Source organism: Geotrypetes seraphini, chromosome 3 (genome assembly GCF_902459505.1).
Source record: "Geotrypetes seraphini chromosome 3, aGeoSer1.1, whole genome shotgun sequence".
Taxonomy (NCBI): Eukaryota; Metazoa; Chordata; class Amphibia; order Gymnophiona; family Dermophiidae; genus Geotrypetes; species Geotrypetes seraphini.
The window spans coordinates 245,580,401-245,603,206 of NC_047086.1; the positions used below are offsets into that span (position 1 = coordinate 245,580,401).

Here is a 22,806-nt window from a genome sequence, read left to right on the forward strand (position 1 = left end):
TTTTAATGCATTGTTTTGGAATGAAAACTTAATAAAGATTTATAAATAAAAAAAATAAATACTGGTCCCAATATTTTTGGCTTATGTCTTTAAAACTCATGCGTTTCTTTCAAAATATATCCTAGTATCTATATGCCTTGTTTCTGCCAGCCAGTCTAGTTTATATGAGAGATATTTAATTTGAAAAATCAATTACACTATAGGAATGTTTTTAAAAGAACATTTGTCATTTGTGTCTTGTTCTATCCTGAACTCTCTGAAATGTCTTGAAGGTATCTAAAAATGTACATTTACTTTCATTCTTTTTGGGATAAGCAGATCAGGAAGATGATGAATGGAGAGAGGTGGCAGCTCTCTCTTTGCTATTTACCTACCAGAGAGATTATCATCAGGCTTGGACAAATGTATCTGCAGTTTCCATGCAAATGCATGGCAGTTTACTAAGGAGTGAGAAATGCTTTTAGTGAGCCAACTTATTTGGATAATTTTTTATTGCCTCACAGTTCTATGTATTTTTACCATATGTTATTGATATAATGTAAGTTGGTTATATCAAGCTAGACTTGCTGTACACTATCTTGGGTGAATAAAAAAAAAAAAAGTGGTTAATAAATCAATATGATCTTGAAGCCACAATCTTCCCTATCTAAAAGCAAACGTATAGTGGAAGTATCACATGTGGGAGGATTGTTCCCCATTTTCATTACTGGATAAAGGAGCTTTTGGTGTTTTGGTTTTTGTAGAAATATTTGGGAGCGGGATCCAAGATGGCGACAGCATAGGTCGGCTGTGCGTTTGCTCCACTGAGTTTCCTTCTAGTATAGAACTTTCAGTGGTGCAACTATAATTTCCTATCTGAGAAATGGCGAAGAGGGAGAAGGAGAGGGAGAAGCGTCGATGGTGCCTCGCGACGATCCGGGACTCCCACGGTCGGCAGCATCGAGGAACTCATCAGGTGCATGCAGGGCATGCCGATATCGTCAGAGACCTCCCCACTGGAGACGCTGCAAAGAAGCGGTACACAGCAGTCCTCCTTGGGGCTTGAGATGACCTTCAGTCCTGACATGCGAGCACCGCCCCCGCATCCCCAGACTACCAGTTCCCCAAGAGAGGGGGAGCTTCAGGGAGTCAGAGTGCTTCCTCCTCCGGAGGCAGTGGAGATCACTACGGGGAATGGAGAATCAGGTTCCCAGCTTTTTCAAGGGAACCTGAACATGGATCTGGAGGAAGGAACAGCTGCTGGGGCTGGTTTAGCCCAGCCAGAACAGCAGCATAAAGTTTTGCCAGTGGGTAAGCTAAAGCCTTTACATTTACAAATTCCTCAATTTCATAAGCCCCAGGAAGTAACTATGGACGCCCTGTGGGACTTGGTGGCTAACATACCTAAAACTATAGCCCCCCAATTTCAACAGATGGAAGCTCGACTTAAAGAACATGATAGAGATATTTCTGATTTGATAAAAATAACTTGTGACTTTAAATCACAAGTAGAAAATCAGCAACAGGACATTAAATCCTCAAAATTAATACAGGAGACACTAATTAAGGATAATACCAATCTAAGAAGAAAACTTGAATTACTAGAAAATTTTTCAAGAAGAAACAATTTTAGATTAATTAATTTCCCTAGGATTGCTACAACTCCTACAGAAATGTTAAATCGTTACTTAACTGAAATATTGGAAATACCTTAGTCCTCTATACCTCCATTACTACAGGTTTATTACCTTCCAGTTAAGGACCAAAAGAAACAGCAAGAAGTGATTCAAGATCCATTGGATATATCAGCCTTATTAGAAACTTCTGATAGGGAAGTAGCCATTCTGGCTACTATGCTTCTTTCAGTTGCTCGTGCTTTAGAGAAAAAACATGGCTTTTGAAATTATACTTTAAAAATAAACACAAAAAGTTCTTAGGTTTGAAAGTTCAAATGTTTCCTGATTTAGCCAGGGATACACAGAGGCGTAGGAATGAATTTCTTTTGTTAAACCTAGTATTATAGCCTTGGGCTCTACCTTTTTTCTTCAATACCCCTGTAAATGTATAATTCATTATAAATCACATAAATTTGTTTTCTTTGAGCCCTCACAATGGACAACATTTTTCTGTCTCTGTCGAGGCTGGAGAATGCTCATGAAAGACAGATGACTGCCCTTAGCACAGATCAACCTATAACTGTTTTTTTTTCCTATAAATAAATTGCTTTAAATCTGTTTAAATTTAATTTTGGATCCTATTATGAGGACTTGAGCTGGATTTAAGTTAGGAAATTTTTATTTTCTATGAATTTGTATAATCTTTGTTTTTGAATGGTTTTTCTTTATCCCTTGAATCTTGCTTTCTGTACAAGTTAATCTTGATTATGTATATTTGAAAATTTTATAAATAATTAAAAAAAATGAAAAATTTGGATACAATTAGATCCACTTTTAATAATAATAATAATTTATTTCTTATATACCGCCAAAGCCGTAATAGTTCTAGGCTGTTTACAATAAAGAAGGGCTGGACAATCAGTGAATGGGTACAATCAGCAAAAGGGTACAATCAGCAGATACAGTCAGCGAATGGGTACAATCAGCAGATACAATTAATATATGTAAGCAAGGAACTGGTATAATAAGGGTCAAAGTAAGGAGATCGGGAAGGAAGGTACGGAAGGAGGTCTTGGGGAGCAAGGGTACAAATGTGATAGAAACTTATGCACATGTGATAGAAACTTAGAAACATGATGGCAGATAAAGGCCAAATGACCCATCCAGTCTGCCCATCCGCCACATCCATTATCTCCTCCTCTCCCTAAGAGATCCCACGTGCCTGTCCCATGCTTTCTTGAATTTAGACAAGTCTTTGTCTCAATCATCTCTACGGGGAGACTATTCTACCCATCTACCGTCCTTTCTGTAAAAAAGAATTTCCTTAGATTACTCCTGATCCTATCACCTCTTAACTCATTCAAGAGTTTTCCTTCATTTGAAAAAGACTCACCTCCTGTACATGAATGCCAAAGATATTTAAATGCCTCTATTACAGCCCCTCTCTCCTGCCTTTCTTCCAGAGTATACATATTGAGATCTATAACGCGTTATGTCAAAGACCATGAACCAATTTTATAGCAGCCCTCTGGAACATATATTTCACGGGCCGTTGTACTGTATACATCTGATATGCTTTTGTTGAAGTGCTAACTATTACTAATGAAGGATTTTTTCTGCCTATGATGGTAAATTTGGAGTAAAGTTAGATTGAGCCATGAGGCCCCCTACTTTACCTACTCTGATAGTTTACCTGATATTGCTAAGGGTTACCTGAGGCTTTTTTCCTTCATTAGTATTAATTGGTTTGTGCATACATTCACTTTGAAAAATATACTGGACTGCCTTTTGTTTTTTGACTGTTCAGTATGTTATGAGCCTTGAATGTGTTAAAAGAAGAAGGGTTGAGAACCACTGTTCTAGAAAAAAAGTCATAAGAAATCATATCATCAGGTTCCATGGTGGATAGACTTAGGAGCAATGCCAAAGAAGACTTTGCCACTGAAAAATTGGTAGATACATGGAGCACCTCTCTGATAGAGGTAGTAAAGGCTATATAAAACAAACTTCAAGAAGACAAGCAGAGAACATGTTCACTTACAAAAAATTTGAGAGTAAAGCAGATTTAATAGCTGGATTTTTCTGGCAGGATGCTAGTACTGTAATAACTAGAACAAGGTGATATGAAATAATAAGTTGAACAGCCACTGTGTCATAAAATGGCATGTTTTCCCTTCCTGCATATGCAAATTCACAAATGTCTGTTCAAAGACTTGAGTGTAAAACTACACAGAGAAAGTATCTTGTAAGGGTGTCAGGGCAGTAAGAGTACATCTGTGTATGTCTTTGTGTGTGTGAACATTTCTGTGCATGTATCTGTCATTGTGAGTTTTTGAGTTCATGAGGGTTAGGGGCAGAGCCGTCCTGCGAATATGGAAAATTTGAGAAAAACTTTTTGGCCCGACTCTGACCCACCCCCGCCTCCTTCCTGCCTCACTCCTGCGTCCCAGACCTCCCCAGACTCTACCTGGTGGTCTAGCGGTGACGCAGGGCAGGAGCGATCTTCTTACGCTCCGTGCAGAGCCGTCATCAAAAATGGCTGCCGTGCGTTCCTGTTGTAATCCTGGTAGCGATTTTTGATGACAGCTCTGCACAGGGCAGGAGCGTAGGAAGATCACTCCTGCCCTGCGTCACTGCTAGACCACAAGGGAAGATCTGGGGAGGTCCGGGCAGCCTTTAAAAAGTAGACAGGAAAAAATCGCGGATAACCGAATTCCTGAGTATTAAACCCACAAATGTGAAGGGAGAAGTGTACATCTTTGGGGAGGGGGGTTGTTTTGTACCTATGCCTACAACTGATAGATGAAACATTCCTAATAGGCACTACTGCTTGGGCAAAACATGCCTAGAAAAAAACAGTGACAATCAGGCCCTCAGATAGAAACTACTGCTAGACTATGCAATCCCTGTGTTGACTTGGTCAATGCAGAGGGTTGTTGCAGGTGAGATGTCTTCTCAACAGAAAATGGGAACAACGGAAGCTGTATGGTGCTACTGGTGGCTGTTATGGGACCTTATGGATTGATGTGTGAGGGGTTCTATGTGTGTAGTATAAAGGAGTTCATGAAGGCTCATATATTTAGAAAGTTGGAGTGCAATGGAAGTCAGTAACAATAACTGTCTTGTGGAAGTAATATCTTATGTGAGATCATGTTCTATGGCTAGCAACTGGGAAATGTATCCTTAGAAATCTGAACAAGAAAAACAGCAGACAGACAGGCACATTAGTCTTTTTCTTCTACCATGTCCGGTGTTAAATCAATTGAATCTAATTAGCAATAAAATTTGAACAACTGATTATCTAACAACACTGTTCCTTAAATAAATGATATAATTAGGGCTGCTTGTTAATCACATTAATGCCACAATTAATGTATTACTAATTGCAATTAAAATTTTTTTAATGCAGTGAATAATTAATTTAGTGTTACACCTTTCTGGCTCCCTTCCATTATGCGCAGTCCAGCATCTCCTCCTCCCATCTTTGACCGAGACTGTCTCTCAGGTCCCACCCCCCACTCACACCCAGTGCTCCCCTCCTCATGGACTGCTGGCAATGCCTCACCTTTAATAAAAATCCAGACCTAGATGTAATACTTTAAAAACTATGTTATGTGTTTGCTTAGGTTCCATTTATTTACCACCTGTATTACATTTTCTTTATAAAGATCAAGAAAGAAACAAATCATTTAGTGTGACCATCTCTGGGGAAAGGTGACTAAAGTCTCAGATCCAAAATCTTGAGAATGGCTAATTTTTAATTTCATGGGCCAATAAGTAACATGAAAAAGTTATGTGTTGAACTTCTGTTACTGTTTTACCTTTTTCACCATAAAAAGGTGGAGGGGCATAATCAAAAGATACGTCTAAGTCCGTTTTGGGCCTAAATCGCTAGTCGCCCAAAGTCGGCAGTGTCTAAAGTCCATTCCTGAAAAATACATCCAAAATATATATTTTTATGAAAATCGTCTAATTATATGGCCAGACCGCTATGTCATCTATCTTTATACCCCATTCTCGTCCAAAAATTCATCCAAGTCAAAAACACCTAGAACAAGACCTTTTGGACATGGGAGGGGCCAGCAAGTGATAGACTGGACACCCAGACAAGGCAACACAATAGTGGGGCATCTTACAGGGCACTGCTGTGAACTTCACAAAAAAGGATGCCATATAAACATCTCACCAGAACTCCCTCATAGGTCATGGTGAGCCCCCCCCCCCCCAAAATCTACTAGATCCATCTGTTTATAACCCCAATAGCCCCAGACTACTTAAGCCACCTCTGTGCTGCACTACTAGGCTTTCCTATGCCAGGTGATGATGTTCTGGAGGCAGGTATGTATGTTTTTATTCCAATTTTTATGGTGTTGTGGGGGGGGGGTGTTAGTGATCACTGGGGGAGTGTGTGTGGGTCTGTACTTTGTGTCTGCAGTGGTTATCTGGTCACTTCTGGGCACTTAGACCTGCTTTTACATCGCCTAAATCACAACGTACACTTTCTGTCCAGGCGGTCTCGTTACACTTTCGATTATACTTACAATATGACTAAGTCTAGGTCAGCCTATGTCCCGCCCTGACCACTCCTCCTAAAACGCCCCTTTCAGCTCTGGGCGTACAGCAGAACTGAAGAGGCCTAAGCTGTTTTTAAATATGTCTAAAACCTGTTTCGGCTATTTGCACTTTGACAACTTGTCTTATTAATCGTCCAAGTGCCAATTTAGACGGGATTTCAGATGTATTTCCGTTTAGATTATGAGCCCCATATTGTTTGGACTGCTGTATTACAAATTGTTTGTATTCATTAAAACATCATTTTTTAGTTTCTGGAGATTTTAGTCACTTTTCCCAGAGATGGTCACATGACTAAGAGGGAAAAATCAAGTTGGAGGGGGGATACTTTTTCACATTGCTGTAGCTGGAGAACAGACACGATAATGAGTATATGTTATATATTGAAATTGCCAATTCATAATAATAAAAGCTGTACTCTGTATCATGCTATAGTTCAAAAGCAGATAATATATAATTAATTCTAATACATAAATGTGGCAGGGGTGTAATTTGTCTGCTTTTGTCTTCATTTTGTTTAAATCATTTTAATGTATTTTTTATGCTACTTTAATGGTTTCTTTCTTGAAAGAAGGCTTACAAGTGTTTAATAATAATTATTAATTTATTAATTACTACAACTGTTTATATATCATACTGTCAAATTATGATTATACAGTTAGTTAAGCAATTCTTTTCAATCTATGAACAGTAATTTAAACAAGAGTCATAAATCATAAATAACATGTCTTAACATGTCATTCAGGGAACCTGACTCTTCCTTTGGGATTGCAGTCCAATCACAACTGAGATACAGAACCATGAGCATTCATTTGTAAATGCAAAGGGCTTTTTCCTTATTCAAAGTGTCTAGCTCAACCACTGCAATGCCAGTTCATGGGCACAGCTCCCTTTGGAACCCATTACTCGTGCATTCAAGGGTGCAAGTAGATTTTATGCAAGTGGAAGTGCTATGGAGTACCCCAGGGTGCATTGCTATTCCCACCCCTCTTCAACCTGTACGTCAAACCAGTACTTGAGATTGCAGAAAAATATCAAATCAAAATCCACTCTTACGCAGACATACAGCTCTACCTCCCCCTAGGTCAGCTCCGAAACGCACAAATCAAAAATCTTCATCAGCAATGAAGAACTGGATGACGGCAAACAAACTACAGCGCAACACAGCTAAAACCGAACTTCTCTGGATACACAAAGATTCCTGCACATGCTCCCACCCATTCCTTTCCTGGGGTAATGACATCCTTACAGCAAAAGATAACGTCCGCAGCCTGGGAGTGATTCTCGACGTAAACCTGTCGCTCTCAGATCATGTATCTAAATTAATGTCTTCATGTTTCTATTACCTACGCCAACTAAAGTGCATCCGTGCTTACTTTTCAGAGAACGATTTTGCCAAGCTACTATATGCGTTTGTTCTATCCCGCATAAACTACTGCAACGTGCTACTAGTAGGCCTACCTGCAAAAACCATCTCCTGTCCCCAAGGCGTGCAATACGCTGCAATCCGACTCCTGAAAAACCTGGGCTTCCACAACGTCACCCCTGCACTAATATCCATGCACTGGCTGCCTATCCGTACAATGATGCGCCTTTAAAGCCCTGGTTCTAGCTTTCAAGACATTCCACAAGATGACACCAAGCTACATAGCATCAAAACTACAAATTTACGTCACCAACCGATCACTGAGATCCCAAGCAGAAAAACGGCTAGACAGTCCACCTGGACGCTCACTCATGTCTGAAACAGCCCAGAAACGCTCTTATTCACACTTCACACCATCTACCCATCTATCAGATCGTTAAACAGTTTATGGAACTTCAAGGAAAATGCTGAAACTTTAAAACACCCTTTGTCCATGAAGCCTGCATCTATCTGTATGTTATGACTATACTGTAAAAGCTGAAACGTGTACTTCTATGTCCACCAAAGTTTATCCAGCTTATACTATGAATGTACTCTTGAAACCCATTCTGAGCTCCTTTGGGAGGACGGGCTAAATAAATGAATGAATAAATAAAATAAATTTTAATTGGTAACTGGACACTGTAATGACTCCACCCACTCCCTAAACAATATTACATGACTATCAAGACAAAAATCTCAGAATCTCAATAGCTAATGCAGGTGTTTAAATATACTCGCTCCTTTTCTTATCAATTTCATATCCCAGATGATGAATAAAACAAGGAATTTAGTACAAAAGTGTACATTAAAACCAAAAGAAATGGTTGTTTCTCTACAAGTATATCTACTACCTTAGCTGATATTCAGACGTCCAAATATCCAATGTTATTAAGACTTGATTTGTGGACCTAAAGCAACTTTATCAGGTGTGCATTTATCTGGATAAGAACGGTTTGTTAACCATTGTCCATGCTTTAGTGACAGGAAAAACTGATTACTCAGATTCTCTCTACCAGGCTCTTCCTATGATAAGATTGAAGTGACAGCAATTGCTACAGAATAAGAGTTCTGCATCTTGTTGAATGAAAGAAAAGTGTAGATCATTTTGTATAGTCTGCACTGGCTTCCCATGGAACAGATTAGACTGTGTTTAGTTTTCAAAGAATTTCGTAATGTAAACTACTGTAACAAATGCTTCACACCAGCTCAGAGAATCTACAATACTATAAAGCTGTGTCTCACAAACTTTGCAAAGCCGCGGCACACTAAACATGGTGGCCGTGGCTCAAGGCATCCGGAAGTGCGCGGGCATCGATGCAATGACATCCACCCATGTGTGAAGGCCCTCCAGACGGGGCCCTAAGCTGCCAGTGGGAGGTGCTAGAAGGGAAGAGGCAAAGAGAGGATCCCTGATAAGTATGGATCCCTGATGTAGGCATAATTGCCTAAACAAAGTCCGTGTCGAGTCATAAAATAAAGAGAACTTCTCTATTTCATTCTGCGAGACCCTTGGTTCTTTTTTCATTTCACATTGAGTCATTCTCCTCACTGTTTGATTACAAAGATAGGTTGGCCAGTACACCTCAACAAAATGCATCCTCTCTAACTATGGGAAGGCTCAGTTAGTAATGTGACATGATTGTACAAAGTGAGAACCAAATTGCTGTTTTGCATGTAGAAGGATATTTTCGATATGACTTCCAAATTCAATTTTAAATGTTTTGCAAAAAAATCCAAAAATCCAGTGCCAAACATGGTCATTTTTGAACCAAAGAGACATTTTTTGGTTAAAAAAATCACCCTATTTTAGACAGTTTTGTGCTCAGTGTGTCTTTCTTTAAGGGCCATTCTCAAACAAAAAAACATCCAAGGGATAAATGCACAAAAACAAGCCACTAGGATGTCTGGGAGCCAACAGTCTTACTAGACTGGCCACACAGATATCCTAGCAAAGCAGCCTAGGAGGCACTGCAGTGAATTTCACATAAAAGGTCCCAGGTATACATTACATCATAACCCCCTTATATTGCACGGCGAGGAATAGCAAAAAGAGTACTGTACCCAAATTTAAGCCGCCACAATAGTCTACGTTTGTTCAGTAGGTATTCTGTAGTTTTTGCGATGCTTATACTTTCTCCACAAGTGGGATATGGGCCTGCATCCCTTCTCTACTCTGTACTGACCACTACTCCAGGGACCTGCCTGCTGCTGTAAGACGCACGGCCATTATATCTGCAGCTGTCATAAAGCCTGGGTATGTACTATCACTTTCACCTCTTTGAGAGGTAGGAAAGGGTTAGTGACCACGGGGGGGATTAAGGGGGGCTCATGCTTTTATCCCTCCAGTGGTCATCTGGCCAGTTTGGGCACTTTTTTTGGCACTTAAGGGGGAATTTTTTTAGGCACCAGTAGGCACACAAACTCAGTGAAAAACGCTGTTGAAACAACATTTTTAATGAGTTCAAGGCACCTACTGGCGTAAAAAAAAAAAAAAAAATCGATGCCAGAATCGTGCCTCCATAGACATGATACACATTATAGGTAAGTGCCGGAAATGTAGGCCAGGAAAACCCTGGCCTATATTTCTGTTGCCTACCTTTGTCAGAGGTGTGATTCTGTACCCAGCACCAACGCATGATTGACATGTGATTGATGGCTATCGACAACGGCGCTGGTTACAGAATCCGGCCTTAGCTGCTATTGAAACAGGTCTAGTCAAAAACATCCTATTTTATGGCTTGGATGTTTTTACAATGTTCCATTATTGAAGAAAAATGTCCAAATTTTAAGCCCACCCTAATCCCGCCCAAAACATGCCTCCACATGCCCCTTTGCAATTTAGAAGAACCGCATAGAAAAACATCTTAAAAGGAGTTTTTAAAATAAGAATTTTGAAATTTTTTGCAAAAAACCCCCAAAACAAAAAAACACCCATCTGCTGTTTTCTGTTGTTGCTATTTTTGGATATTTTTCTGTTTAGAATTTGAGCACCATAATATCCAGTGTGGCACAATTCAAGAGGCATACATTAGTATAGTAGCATCAGACATCTATAACAGAAAGAACTCTGCACATATAGATCTACACAATCCCAAGAAAAAGAGACCTCAGATATTTTCGCTCCTTATTTTCAGTACATTAAAAGTCCTGTAATGGAGCTAGCACAGTCATTGGTCTCTGAAAAAACTCCACCTCTTAAATCTTTTTAATTTCACAGTTATAAATCCACTTGTGCATCAGAGTATTTATCTTCATAGTTGTCAAGACGGTTACCACTGCAAACACTCCCAAAAGACATACAGGCAAGAGTACATTCCTTCAGTCAGACCCAATAGCGGCCCTATTTTGAAACCTTGCTGTGTTTTCTATAGGTTATCTGTTAATGTTCTAGGATGTAACAGTTATGTTTCAACCTCTGATAGGAGGTTCAATTTAAAACTATGTGGAAAAGGGTGTAATAAATACAGGTTAAACTAGTTAATAAATACAGGTTGTTTCGGGGGGGGTTTAAAATTCAAACTGTTTTTTATCAAAAAGCCTACAATTTCTGTTTTAACCCAATTTTTAAGTCACCAAAACGCAGAGCAAAATAATGTTCACTTACCTAGAGATGTCATCTTTGTTGAGGTTACTGGGGGACCCTTCCTCCCTATTTCTCTTTGTCTCTAAGGGGGGCTGCTTCAAAGAGCCCCTTTGATAATTAACAGAATAATAAGACTGTCTTAGTGACCTTTGCAGTTATTCTACCTTTCTAAAAGTACCTTAATTAATACCTAATTCAGGTCAGAAGCACTCCTTTTCCTTCTGGCAAAGAACAGAAAATAACTTTTTCTCTTAAATGCTCAAGGCTGTAATAGATGAGTTTTAATTTCTGGCATAAAGTTCAAGCTTAAAACTATGGGGAAAAGTTTAAATCATTTAAACTAGTTAACAAATAAAGTTTGCTTTTATTTATGAATGTCAAACTAGGCCCTGCTGTGTACTTTGGGCCTGGGCACATCTAAGAAGTTTCATGACAATTTTGATGATACCTGGTTCTCCTTTGAGGCTGGATTTTTAAAGCCACTTCCAGGGGAGGATCTGCTAAAGGAAAGTCAGCTATCTTTGTACAGATAATTTGGCCTCTCTTGGAAACTGGTTCAATGAAAGAATCCTTCCATGTCGTCTAATCAGGTTGATCTGCGTGCTTATCATTCACAGCTACAAGCTAGATAAAGAGGAGAAGATGTAGCTTGGTTCTAAACCAGTGGTCTCAAACTCTTGGCCCAGGTACTATTTTGAGGCCCTTAGTATGTTTATCATAATCACAAAAGTTAAAAAAAAAAAAACGTTTCTTGATCATATGTCTCTCTAGCTATAAATTAAAATATTATTATTAAGACTTAGCCACAAGGAAATATTTATAAATTATAAAGAGTTTTACCTCATGCAAAATTGTCATTTCTTTAATAAAACATTAACTATTTTTTTTCTGAGGCCCTCCAAGTACCTACAAATCAAAAATGTGGCCCTGCAAAGGGTTTGAATTTGAGACCACTGTTCTAAACTGAATATGCCTGCAGCCACACATTAACTTTCCTCATCCAGCTTGGTAGGGGAGTTGATCATCTGGGTACCTAACTGCCTGGGCCTAAAGAAGTGGTGGATTTTGGGTGACATGCAGACAAGAAAAGCACTCAAAACTGAAGTAGAAACTGGGGCAGAGGACTACTGCATTGGTATCTATTTCCACTTGTCCCAGGTTTGGTGGATCATTTTCTTACTCCATATTCTCTGTGTATCCACCTGCAGACCAACATAGCAGCATATGCTAGGCTGGTTGCTGAAAATAGCAAGAAGTAAAGGGATGAGGCAGAAATGGGAGGCTCTCAGCATTTTGCCAAACTCATCCAGAACATCCACTGCCTCAGTAAGAGTGCAGAAGATTGCTCTGCTTTAGTCCTCATTCAAAGATGTATGAATTCCATACTATTTCACTTGCATACCATGTCTTCCTTCTTTCCAACCCTGCCCTCAGCTGAGTTCTAAGTCTTGGTGATATGTCTACTCTAGTACTTCACATTCTCCCTTACTATTTGCTCCCTTTTCCAGCCCTTCTCCACCCATTTCCTTCCACATCAGATTCAGAAAATGTACTGTTTATTGACATGGGAACTGTGAGGAGAAGATGAGAGGGGTGAGGCAGGAAAGAAGAAAACAACTGCTCTGCTTTTTCTCCGAACACATCTGTCTGTTTCCTATTCACTAAGAGAAGAGCCGAAGCAGAAAGCAGAACAATTATTTCCTACTGCAAGAGATTTCTGAGCACTGGTTAATAGAATTATGGCATTGGTTCCATGAATGATGTCCATGCCTATCAGCTGCATTGAGGGTGCTGTCTAACAACTAGCTCTATGTATTCTGATTCTGCAGTACTCGAGATGAGGGCGCACAATGGCCCGGTACAGCGGCATGATAACCTTCTCCGATCTGTTCGTGATTCCCTTCTTGATCATTCCTAGCATTCTGTTCGCCCTTTTCGCCGCCATAGCACATTGTGAAGATGGCTTCATGGACTTGTCGATCAGAACTCCCAAGTCCCTTTCCTGGGAGGTCTCTCCAAGTACCGCCCCGAACATCCTGTATTTGTGCATGAGATTCTTGTTACCGACATGCATCACTTTACACTTATCCACGTTGAACCTCATTTGCCATGTCGATGCCCATTTCTCGAGCTTGATTATGTCATGTTGCAGATCTTCGCAATCCCCCTGTGTCTTCACTAGTGCTGCCTGATTCACGATTCGAATCAGTTCACCGATTCGAATCGATTTAAAACAAAAACAAAATAAAACAAAAAAATCGGCTTCTTGATTTGGCTGACCCAACCCTCCTTGCCTCCTAAAGCAGGAGCGGCAGCGCTGCTCTTGTTGGTCAGCCATTGCCGCACCTGCTTTAGAGGGTGAGGGGGGAGGGTCAGTCGGTAAGTGCTGCTGTCCGGCTTCCCCCTCTGGCGTCCGGTTTCCCCCCACCACCGGCATCCGACTTCCCCCCTGGCCTCCCCACACCATTTACCTTTTATAAGCAGCCTATAGACAAGATCTCGGTGCTAGCGATCTTTGCAAATTGCTTCAGAGCTGTTTTCTCCACTGCGATCCTACCTCTGACGTCAGAGGAAGGGTGGGACAGTGGCAGAGGAAACAGCTCCGAAGCAATACAAAGATCGCTAGCACCGCGATCTTGTCTGCAGGCTGCTCCTATAAGGTAAACGGTGTGGGGAGGCCAGGGGGGAAGCCGGACACCAGTGAGAGGCCAGGGGAACATGTAGGCCTTCCGGGGGGGGGGGGGGTGAGCAGCCCTTTGGGGTGGGGGTGGGGACAGGCAGGCAGGCCTTCAGAGGTGGGATGCAAGCCTTCAAGGGGGGAGACAGACCTTCAAGAGGGGGACAGGTCTTCAAGGGGGACAGGCAGGCCTTCAGGGGTGGGATGCAGGCCTTTAAAGGGGGAACAGGCCTTTACGGAGGGGACAAGCCTTCAAGGGGGGAGACAGGCCTTCAAGGGGGGGAAGGCCTTCAGGGGGGGACAGGCCTTCAGGGATGGTGGCACAGACCTTCAGGGGGGACAGACCTTCAGGACAGGGGGGACAGACCTTCAGGGGAGGGGGGCCCTGGTGTAGAAGTACACGGAGGGAGGGAGGGAAGGGGGGGGTTCAAAGAGACATGCATATGCCAGACTTTGGGGGGCAAGAAATAATGGGTCTACAAATAGAGGAGAGGGAGAGAGATGATGGACAATGGGATTTAGGGAGGGAAGGAACAGAAAGGGAGAGAAGTTGGACACAAGGGATGGTGTGGAGGGGGGATAGAGATACCGGATAGGACAGTAGTTGGGAAAAGAAAGGGAGAGATGATGGACCCTGGGGTGGTAGGAGAGATGCTGGATGAAAGGGTAGTTGAGAAAAGGTGGGTCTGTGGATGGAGACAAAAAAATGGAAAGTTGCCAGACCTTTGGGGGAGGGAAGAGAAATGGAAGGGGAAGACAGAGATGGCAGATGGATGGTTAGCACGAAGAAAGAAGGAGACCTTGGCAAGCAAGTTATCAGAAGACAACTAGAGCCTGGGACCAACAAGATTTGAATATTGACCAGACAACAAAAGGTAGAAATAATAATTTTATTTTCTGTTTTGTGATTACAATATGTCAGATTTGAAAAGTGTATCCTGCCAGAGCTGGTGCTAGACCGCGAACGTGAGCTAGGATTTAACAGAGAGAGGAAAAGTCCTTTTTGTTTCTTTATTTTGTTTACACCACAGTGCCAGTGTGGTTAGGAGAAGCCAAAGGGGGTGAAGAAGCTATAAAATAAACCCACCAGGATGTTTGAAAAAAACACCCAATTGGGCAGGAAAATCGAATCGAATCGAAAAACCAATTCAATAGGCTGAATCGAATCGAAACTTTTTTTCCTGAATCGGGCAGCACTAGTCTGCACTACTAGTAATCACTTCACTTATCGTACCAATGTCCAGATCGTTTATAAAGATGTTGAAGAGCACTGGTCCAAGCACCGAGCCCTGCAGCACCCCGCTGGTGATGCTCTTCCAGTCTGAGAATTGTCCATTTACCCCTCTGTTTCCTATGCTCCAGCCAGTTTTTAATCCATGTGAGTATTTCACCCTCGATTCCATGGTATGCAATTTTCTGAAGTAGTTGTTCATGTGGAACTTTGTCAAACGCCTTCTGAAAATCCATATATACAATGTTGACTGGGACGCCCTTGTCTATCTGCCTGTTTACTCCCTCAAAGAAGTGCAGCAAGTTCGTCAGGCAAGATCTGCCTTTGCTGAAACCGTGCTGGCTGGTCCTCATCAGATCGTGTCCATCAAGGTGATCAATGATGCGGTCCTTTATCAGCGTCTCTACCATCTTTCCCGGTACCGAGGTCAGACTCTCCCATCTGTAGTTTCCCAGATCTTCCCTCGAACCTTTCTTGAAGATCGGCGTAACGTTTGCCACCTTCCAGAATCTTTCCTGATTTGATTGACAGATTGGCTATTAGCTGAAGTAGTTCATCTATAGTCCCTTTCAGTTCTTTGATGACCCTCGGATGGATGCCCTCCAGTCCCGGGGATTTATCACTCTTAAGCCTATCAATCTGCCTGCATACCTCTTCTAGACTGACGTCAACCCTGTCAGTTTCCCGTCTTCATTTCCAGCATATAGCCTGATGGATTCCGGTATGCTGTGTATATCCTCTTTGGTAAATACAAACGCAAAAGTATTCAGTTTGCCGGCGATTTCTTTTTCCTCCTTTAGCACTCCCTTTATTCCACAGTTATCCAACGGCCCCACCGCTTCCTTTGCAGGTCGTTTCCCCTTAATATATCGAAAGAACGGCTTGAAGTTTTTTGCCTCCTTGGCTATTTTTTCCTCATAGTCTCTTTTGGCTCCTTTTACCGCCTTATGACCCTGCGTTGATGTTGTTTGTGCTTATTCCAGTTTTCATCTGTTTTTGACCTTTTCCATTCCTCAAACAAAGTTTTCTTGTCTCTGATCGCTTCCTTCACCTATATAGTGAGCCACGCTGATTCTTTGTTCTTTTTCCTCTTGAATCCTTTGTTGATACGTGGTATATATAGATTTTGCGCCTCGGTGACTATGTCCTTAAAAAAGGACCAAGCTTGCTCTAGCGTTTTTACAGTGCTTATCCTTTTCTTAATCTTCTTCCCCACCATGAGTCTCATCCCTTCGCAATTCCCTTTTTGGAAGTTCAGTGCCGTGGCCGTCATTTTGGACCGATGTTTCTCACCTGCATCTAGGTTGAAGCGGATCATATTGTGATCGCTGCTTCCCAGTGTCCCTTCTACTTCTACACCTTGTGCCAGTCCTCACAGTCCATTTAGAATTATGTCCAGAATTGCATTTCCTCTTGTATTTTCCTTGACAAGTTGTTCCAGGAAGCAATCACCTACAGTATCCAGGAACTTGGTTCTCCCTAGTGCAGCCGGAGGTGCCTAGGCTCCAGTCTATCCCTGGATAGTTGAAGTCACCCATCTGCGTTGCCTCGCTTGCAGTTACGTTTAATCTTGTCTGTTATTTCCCCATCAATTTCTTCGGACTGCCCTGGGGGTCGGTAGTAGATGCCAATCTTCATTTCCAGTCCATTTGTTCCTGGAATTTTGACCCATAGAGACTAACTTATCCGTGTTCTCTCCAGTAGATTCAGTTCTCTTTTTGACGTATATGGCAATGCCCCCACCTTTTTGAGCCACTCTATCTCTGCGGTATAGTTTGTATCCTGGTAGCACAGTGTCCCGGACGGTTTCCACAGTCCACCATGTTTCTGTGATGCCGATGAGGTCAACATTATCTTTTTGTGCCATAGCTTCTAATTCACCCATCTTATTCCTTAGGCTCCTTGTGTAGGAAGAGGTTTCAGGCACTGCGGGAATCGTGTGGCTCCTGTCCCTAAGCTCTGCTTTGGAGCCAATTTCTAACCAGAGAAGGCATGAAGTGTGACTCTATCTGCCGCCTTCCCTGTAGTGCGAGCCCGCGGGTTTAAAGTGGGGCTGCACGCCACAGTGCATACCCGCTTTAAACCTGCGAGCTTGCACTGCAGGGAAGGTGGCAGAGAGCAGGACCCAGTGCATACAAATAACACTCCCTCTATTCCAAATAATATCAGCCTTTGGTCCAAAATGAGTTGCGCCTCAGCACAAGTTGCTCCTGCCCCTCCAGGGAAGGCCCTCACCACTTCAGCCTGGGCTTGGACCCTGCCACCCCCGCCTTGGTGTCCCTGGCCTGGCTCTCCCCCTATAGTGCTCCCAGGTGCCAGTGGGAAAAAAAAGTTCACAGCTCGGACATGCATGCGCAGACCATCTACAGATGGTCTGCGCATGCGTGGGGATCGCAGAAAAGCGATCCATTCCGGCAGATGGGGGTGTTCCTCCAATCTCCTCCATCTGCTTATTTAGTTGTGCAGAATTCGTTGGACCTGCCTGGTTCAGGCCGGATTGGGCAGGTTGGTGAATCTGGACCTTAGACATTCCATCCAATTGTAACTATTTTTGCTTTTGTAAACCAAATAGAACTTCACGGTACTGCTCTATAGAAGCAGATTGTTATGTTATATTGGTAATTGTATAAAGCTCCTATTCAGTTAACCCTTACTTCTGTAATCTTAGTATTACCAGCCAGACTCTGTATTTCTTGAACAAATTTCTTTAATAACATGAAGTAAAGAATGAACACTTACAATTGATGACTTCAAGGCAGTTCAACTTTGTCACAGAATTTTCTTACTCTACCAGCCCCTCCTATTCAAAAAGGGAGCTGGGAGTGTGTCCACACTTTGTGGAAATAACACTGTTCTCCAATCTTAGATATAAGATTGTTAGAAATAAAGGTGAAAACCTGGTAGGAGAACAATGCTAGTCTCAGGTTCTCATACAGCCATGCAGTCCACAAACATGGCAACTGCTCTCTCTCAGACAGAAGAAAAGCAGGTGGGCTTAAGCTCTGTGGATGCAGCCTATCTTTCTGGGAGAAGAAAAGCCCTCTGGGGATTTAAGTCTACAGAGCACACCTCACTTATATATCTTAACATAAACACTTAAACTTGTTTCATATAAGAAACTGAGCAAATGCCCAAATAAAGTAGGGACAGAACACCCATTTGTCCCTACTGGAAAGAGAGTTTTGCTCTCCAAGATCTATGGCACCTCCTTTGGACCTGCTTTGTTAAGGATACCCATAGTACAAGAGGCAATCTATGTTGGGGCTGCTGGGAAATAGTGATAACATGATCAAATCTGAGCTGATATCTGGAGTGCCATCACTAAAGAAATCTTCTGTAGCAACTGGAAAATTGTTAATAAGAAGCTAAAAGGATTGGCGGCAAAGGTTAGGATTTTAAATTAGGCATGGACTTTATTTAAAAATTCCATCATGGAGGCCCAGACCATATGTATTCCATGTATTAACAAAGGCACCTATGTGTAAAGGCCAATTAGTGCTAGTTTCAAGTCGATTTCATAAAACATATAGGTGTCTATATGCCTTTAAAAAATACTGTAAGCCAAGAAACAGAAATTATGCCTAGAATGAGGCTGCAGACCTTTATGCCTGTTGGAAACAGGTGTAAAGGTTAGTGTGTAAAGTATGCATATACAGGAGTATTCTATAAACAATGGGACCCTGTGGCAGGCAGAGGTTTTTAAGCTGCTGAAATCTGTGGGTTACAGCATCAGATATCTGGGTTGGTGCTACCACTGAAGTTAATCTGGTACTAGCTGATATTCAGATCCATGCCCAGTTAGCTTGGTGGATAAAATGAGGAGAGCCTTCCTGCTATCTTAACTTTACGTGCTTACTTAACCAGTTAGTGGACTTTGGATTGCCGCTAATGGATAATTTGCTGGTTTCGCCCTGGCATTAATCAGGCAGTGTTGCAGCCATCTACACAGTTAAGTGCAGCTGAATATTGGCAGCCAGCCCACTCAGATTAGTGTCACCTCTTCTGCTTGTATAAATATAATGAACGACGACTCTATCCACACACTACCCAAATTCTGTCCCCATATTTGAATCCTATTACCACTGGAATAATGTTCTAAGAGGACTTTTAGACACATAAAAAGGCCTCTACATGCAAAAAGTCCTTCATAAAATTATCCTGTGTCCATGAAAGTAAAAGCTTAATAAATCAGGCCTTTAATGGCTCATTGCACAGTTCTGGCAGGAGCACATGGCCAGAGGCTCTTCCCCTCAGCTTGCAAACATGCTAATAATAATAGGGCACAACACAACTGCCTTTGTGTTTCATTTTTCATCATGGATCAAGTCTCCGTCAGTTTTTCTCTTTCCCTCTTTCAATAACCCACCTTTTCATGGTCTCTCTCTTCTTAATCCACACTCTTCCCTACCAGTATCTTTCCAAACCAGTTTCATTCTAACTAATCTCAATCTTCTATCCTGCCAACCATCCCAATCACTTATCATTTAGCCTGCCATTCCAATTCATCAGCCTCAGTGACTCTAACTTGCCATCCTGATTCACTAGTGTTAAACCAGCCACCCCTCTCCAAACACTGCTGCCCACACTGGTTATCCTTTTCTGGTTTAAACATACAGCTTGGGGTGCTCAGTGACTTTGAGGGCATGATGTAATGAGATCACGAGACCAGTGTAGAAGCTCATGTATCACCCCGCTCTGGGCCCAAGCATGGTGCAGACCCTGACCAGAAAAGGACAGCTGTTCTGGAGTGGCAGTAACAGCATTTGGACGGCCCAAAATTCTGGTGCCATGGAGTCCTGGAGTTCAGGATTTATCATGGCTTACATAACACCATCTGTCAATTTTTACAGAAGTAGGCCAGCTGGTAATTGTATTTTGGCTGCATGAGCAGAAAATAATTTATTCTGTGTGTTTTAGTCATCATAAAGTAAGCAGGAAATGCCTCTTATATTTTTGTTGGCTTCTATAAAAGGAATTAAATAATCAGAACTGAAGCAATATGAAACATAAGATCATTAGAGGTGCACCTTTGAAGGAATGAAAAGAATGTATTTAGAAAGTGACTGGTGAGGATAGGGCAGGATTAACCCTTTGGTAGGCTCTAGGCATACAAGTTCATTATCCTCCACCCCAATTATAATATGACTATATTTTAAACTTCCACAACCAAGGCTCCACTCTGGAAGAAAATCAGCAGAGAAGAAAGCAGCAGGTAAGTAAGAAGTGCTGTTCTTGCAGACTTCTGCCAAGAGAAGGGTAATGCACATAGGGTGAACAGATAGATCTTTGCAGCTAATGATAGCTCTGTCCTCCCCCTCCCTCAACACATTTCTGCCAGGTAGAAATTTGACTTGGATGCCATTGAATTAACACATCTTAAAGGGCTCCTCAAATATTTGGCCTAGGCATATGATTTGTTTGCCTATGCTTTAATCTTACCCTACGTGGGGGGATGATGTGGAATGAAAATCATCTCTGGTTCTAAGGTTTTACTTGCACCTGAAGGCTCAGTACACTCATCTGTACAGTTTTCACATTCAAAAGAACAAAAGTGAAATCTGCCATACAGGCGACGTTAAGTTGATGTCCAAACATAATTTAGAAGAACCCATCTGCACCACATTATTTTTGATGGAAATCACTAAGGAAACAATGCATCAGAAATCCAAAAGTTTCATTTCCATAAGAAATCGCTTAAGTTATTTTAAAATATGAAACAAGGAAGGTTATCAACTGCTTGCCCAACCAGCATATTCTGAAAATGAAAGGCAGTTCTCAATTAGCAATACAAAAATCTTCACTTTTGAACAATGAAATAGAATTACCGAAACAATTTCTGTCGCCATTTCCTGTTTGCTAAATTTGTAGATGATAACGTGTGCCGACACTCCCGCTACACACAGCATTCTGCTTTCCGGGCACCAGGAAATCATCTGAATAGCATAGGGATCTTCATCCACAATATCTGTGCTCTGTTTGTCATCTTTATTTTTGTACTTTTCAAACACTTTCGCTGTTTTCAGCTTATACAGTACTTGCAGTGTTACTAGTAAAAAATAAAAAAAACATAACAAAATTAGTTTTCAAAACACCAAAAAATGAGGAAACATTAAAAACTGATGCTTTTTAAAATACATTTTTTTCTGATTTGTCAGTTATGCCAACAACTATCAGTTAATTGGACAACAGGCTTGATGACATTTTCATGAAAATTCATTGGACACATTCTCTGCTTAGCCATAAAAATATTTGAAAATGATTTTAGAGGCTTTTTTGGGGGGAGGGGGAGTGGGGAGGGACCCCTAAGCCTTCTTAATGAATCTAAATAGCTTTTACTAAGTTTAAGCTAAGAGGAGAAAGGAGAACAAAATCTGTAAACTGAAAATGACATTGCTATTAGTTTCAATAATAGATATTTCCAGGAAGGAATTTCCATAAACCTGTATGCAGAAATATATTGTACACGGAGTTTGTACAGCACAGAAGTGTATAAGCAGGCTCTCTTAGAACTTGATATTCTGTAAGCAGACTGGTTACAGTAAAGGGTCAAAACCAAAATTTGAAGTCAAGCATACTTGTTGTCAAATTTTTGAGAAACTCCTCATAATTCTGCACAACTCATGAGAGTATGTGTGTTCACACAGCAGACAGAATAATAATAATAATAATAATTTTTTTATATACCGCCCTACCGCAAATATCAGTAACTCTAAATTACAGGAGACTGCTAACACAGCTAAAACATGAAACTAATGCCCTCGCACCTTAAAAAAAATTCAAACCTTTAAGTGTAGCCACATTTATCAAATCACTCATTATCATATGGTTATATGCTTCTTTCAGTCGATTAAAACACGATTCAAAACTTTTTTTTTTTTTTTTTAATCGTATTTTTATTAACAGTGGAAACACACCGCCCAACAGGGCAGAACAACAAACTTCTGTAAGTCAAAAGCAGTTCAATACAAGTGGAGTGTCAGAACAGAAACAAAGCCTCCCCCAAGTATCCCCCCTCACAGGTACAATATGCATATAAGCAAAAGAAACAGTGATGGTAGCGGGGGGCAAAAGCAGTGAAGGGCAACAAAGAGGAATAGGCCGCCCATCCTGGACAGCGATCTCCCACCGTGTTTTTATATATACCCTATAGAAATCCCACAAAACCACACAAAGCTCAGAATACCATTCACAGACAACAACATCCACACCATTCAGACCTTCCACTCATATCCCCAGTCATCTCCCTTCCCTCCCCCCACCTTCCCCCCCTCCCAGGACACCAAAGAATAGCAGAGAAAGAAGATGAATGTTAGGGGTATATCAAGGGCCCAGCCGAAGTAGCGCAGAATAAAACCAAGCTAAGTTAGGCGAGCTCCAATTCCCCCTCCTGTTCTTGTGATGGCAACAGGTCCCGCAGCCTCACCCATAAGCCAACGTAGTGCTGCTTAGACACGCTCAGCGATCTAGCATAAGATTGAAGTTCAAACCGGGCCATTTCCCGGAGTCTACTCCTCCAGTGGGGTATCGGGGGGGGGGCTCCTCGGCCATCCAATAAGTTAAGATCAGCTTCTTAACTACAAGAACAACATTATAAAAGAATCTACATTGGGGTGTGGTAAAACCTTGATCCTGGAGAGAGGTCTGCAGACCCAGGAGAAGAAACCCATAGTCCCATTCAACCTCGCGCTGTACAGCTCGTTCCATAAGGGAGAGAGCCTCCCTCCAGACACTCAGTCGGGG

The 22,806-nt window shown here is 41.7% G+C and overlaps 1 protein-coding gene across 11 annotated transcripts in view; it reads right to left on the reverse strand.

Moving 5' to 3' along the window:
- The window catches only part of STXBP5 (syntaxin binding protein 5), a 904,657-nt gene that overhangs the window by 206,868 nt on the left and 674,983 nt on the right, over positions 1–22,806 (reverse strand). For all 11 annotated transcript variants that reach the window (XM_033939585.1, XM_033939588.1, XM_033939587.1 and 8 more), the window contains exon 15: positions 20,892–21,112. In XM_033939585.1, coding sequence (XP_033795476.1) covers positions 20,892–21,112 — 221 coding nt within the window. The remainder of the gene's footprint in view (positions 1–20,891; positions 21,113–22,806) is intronic.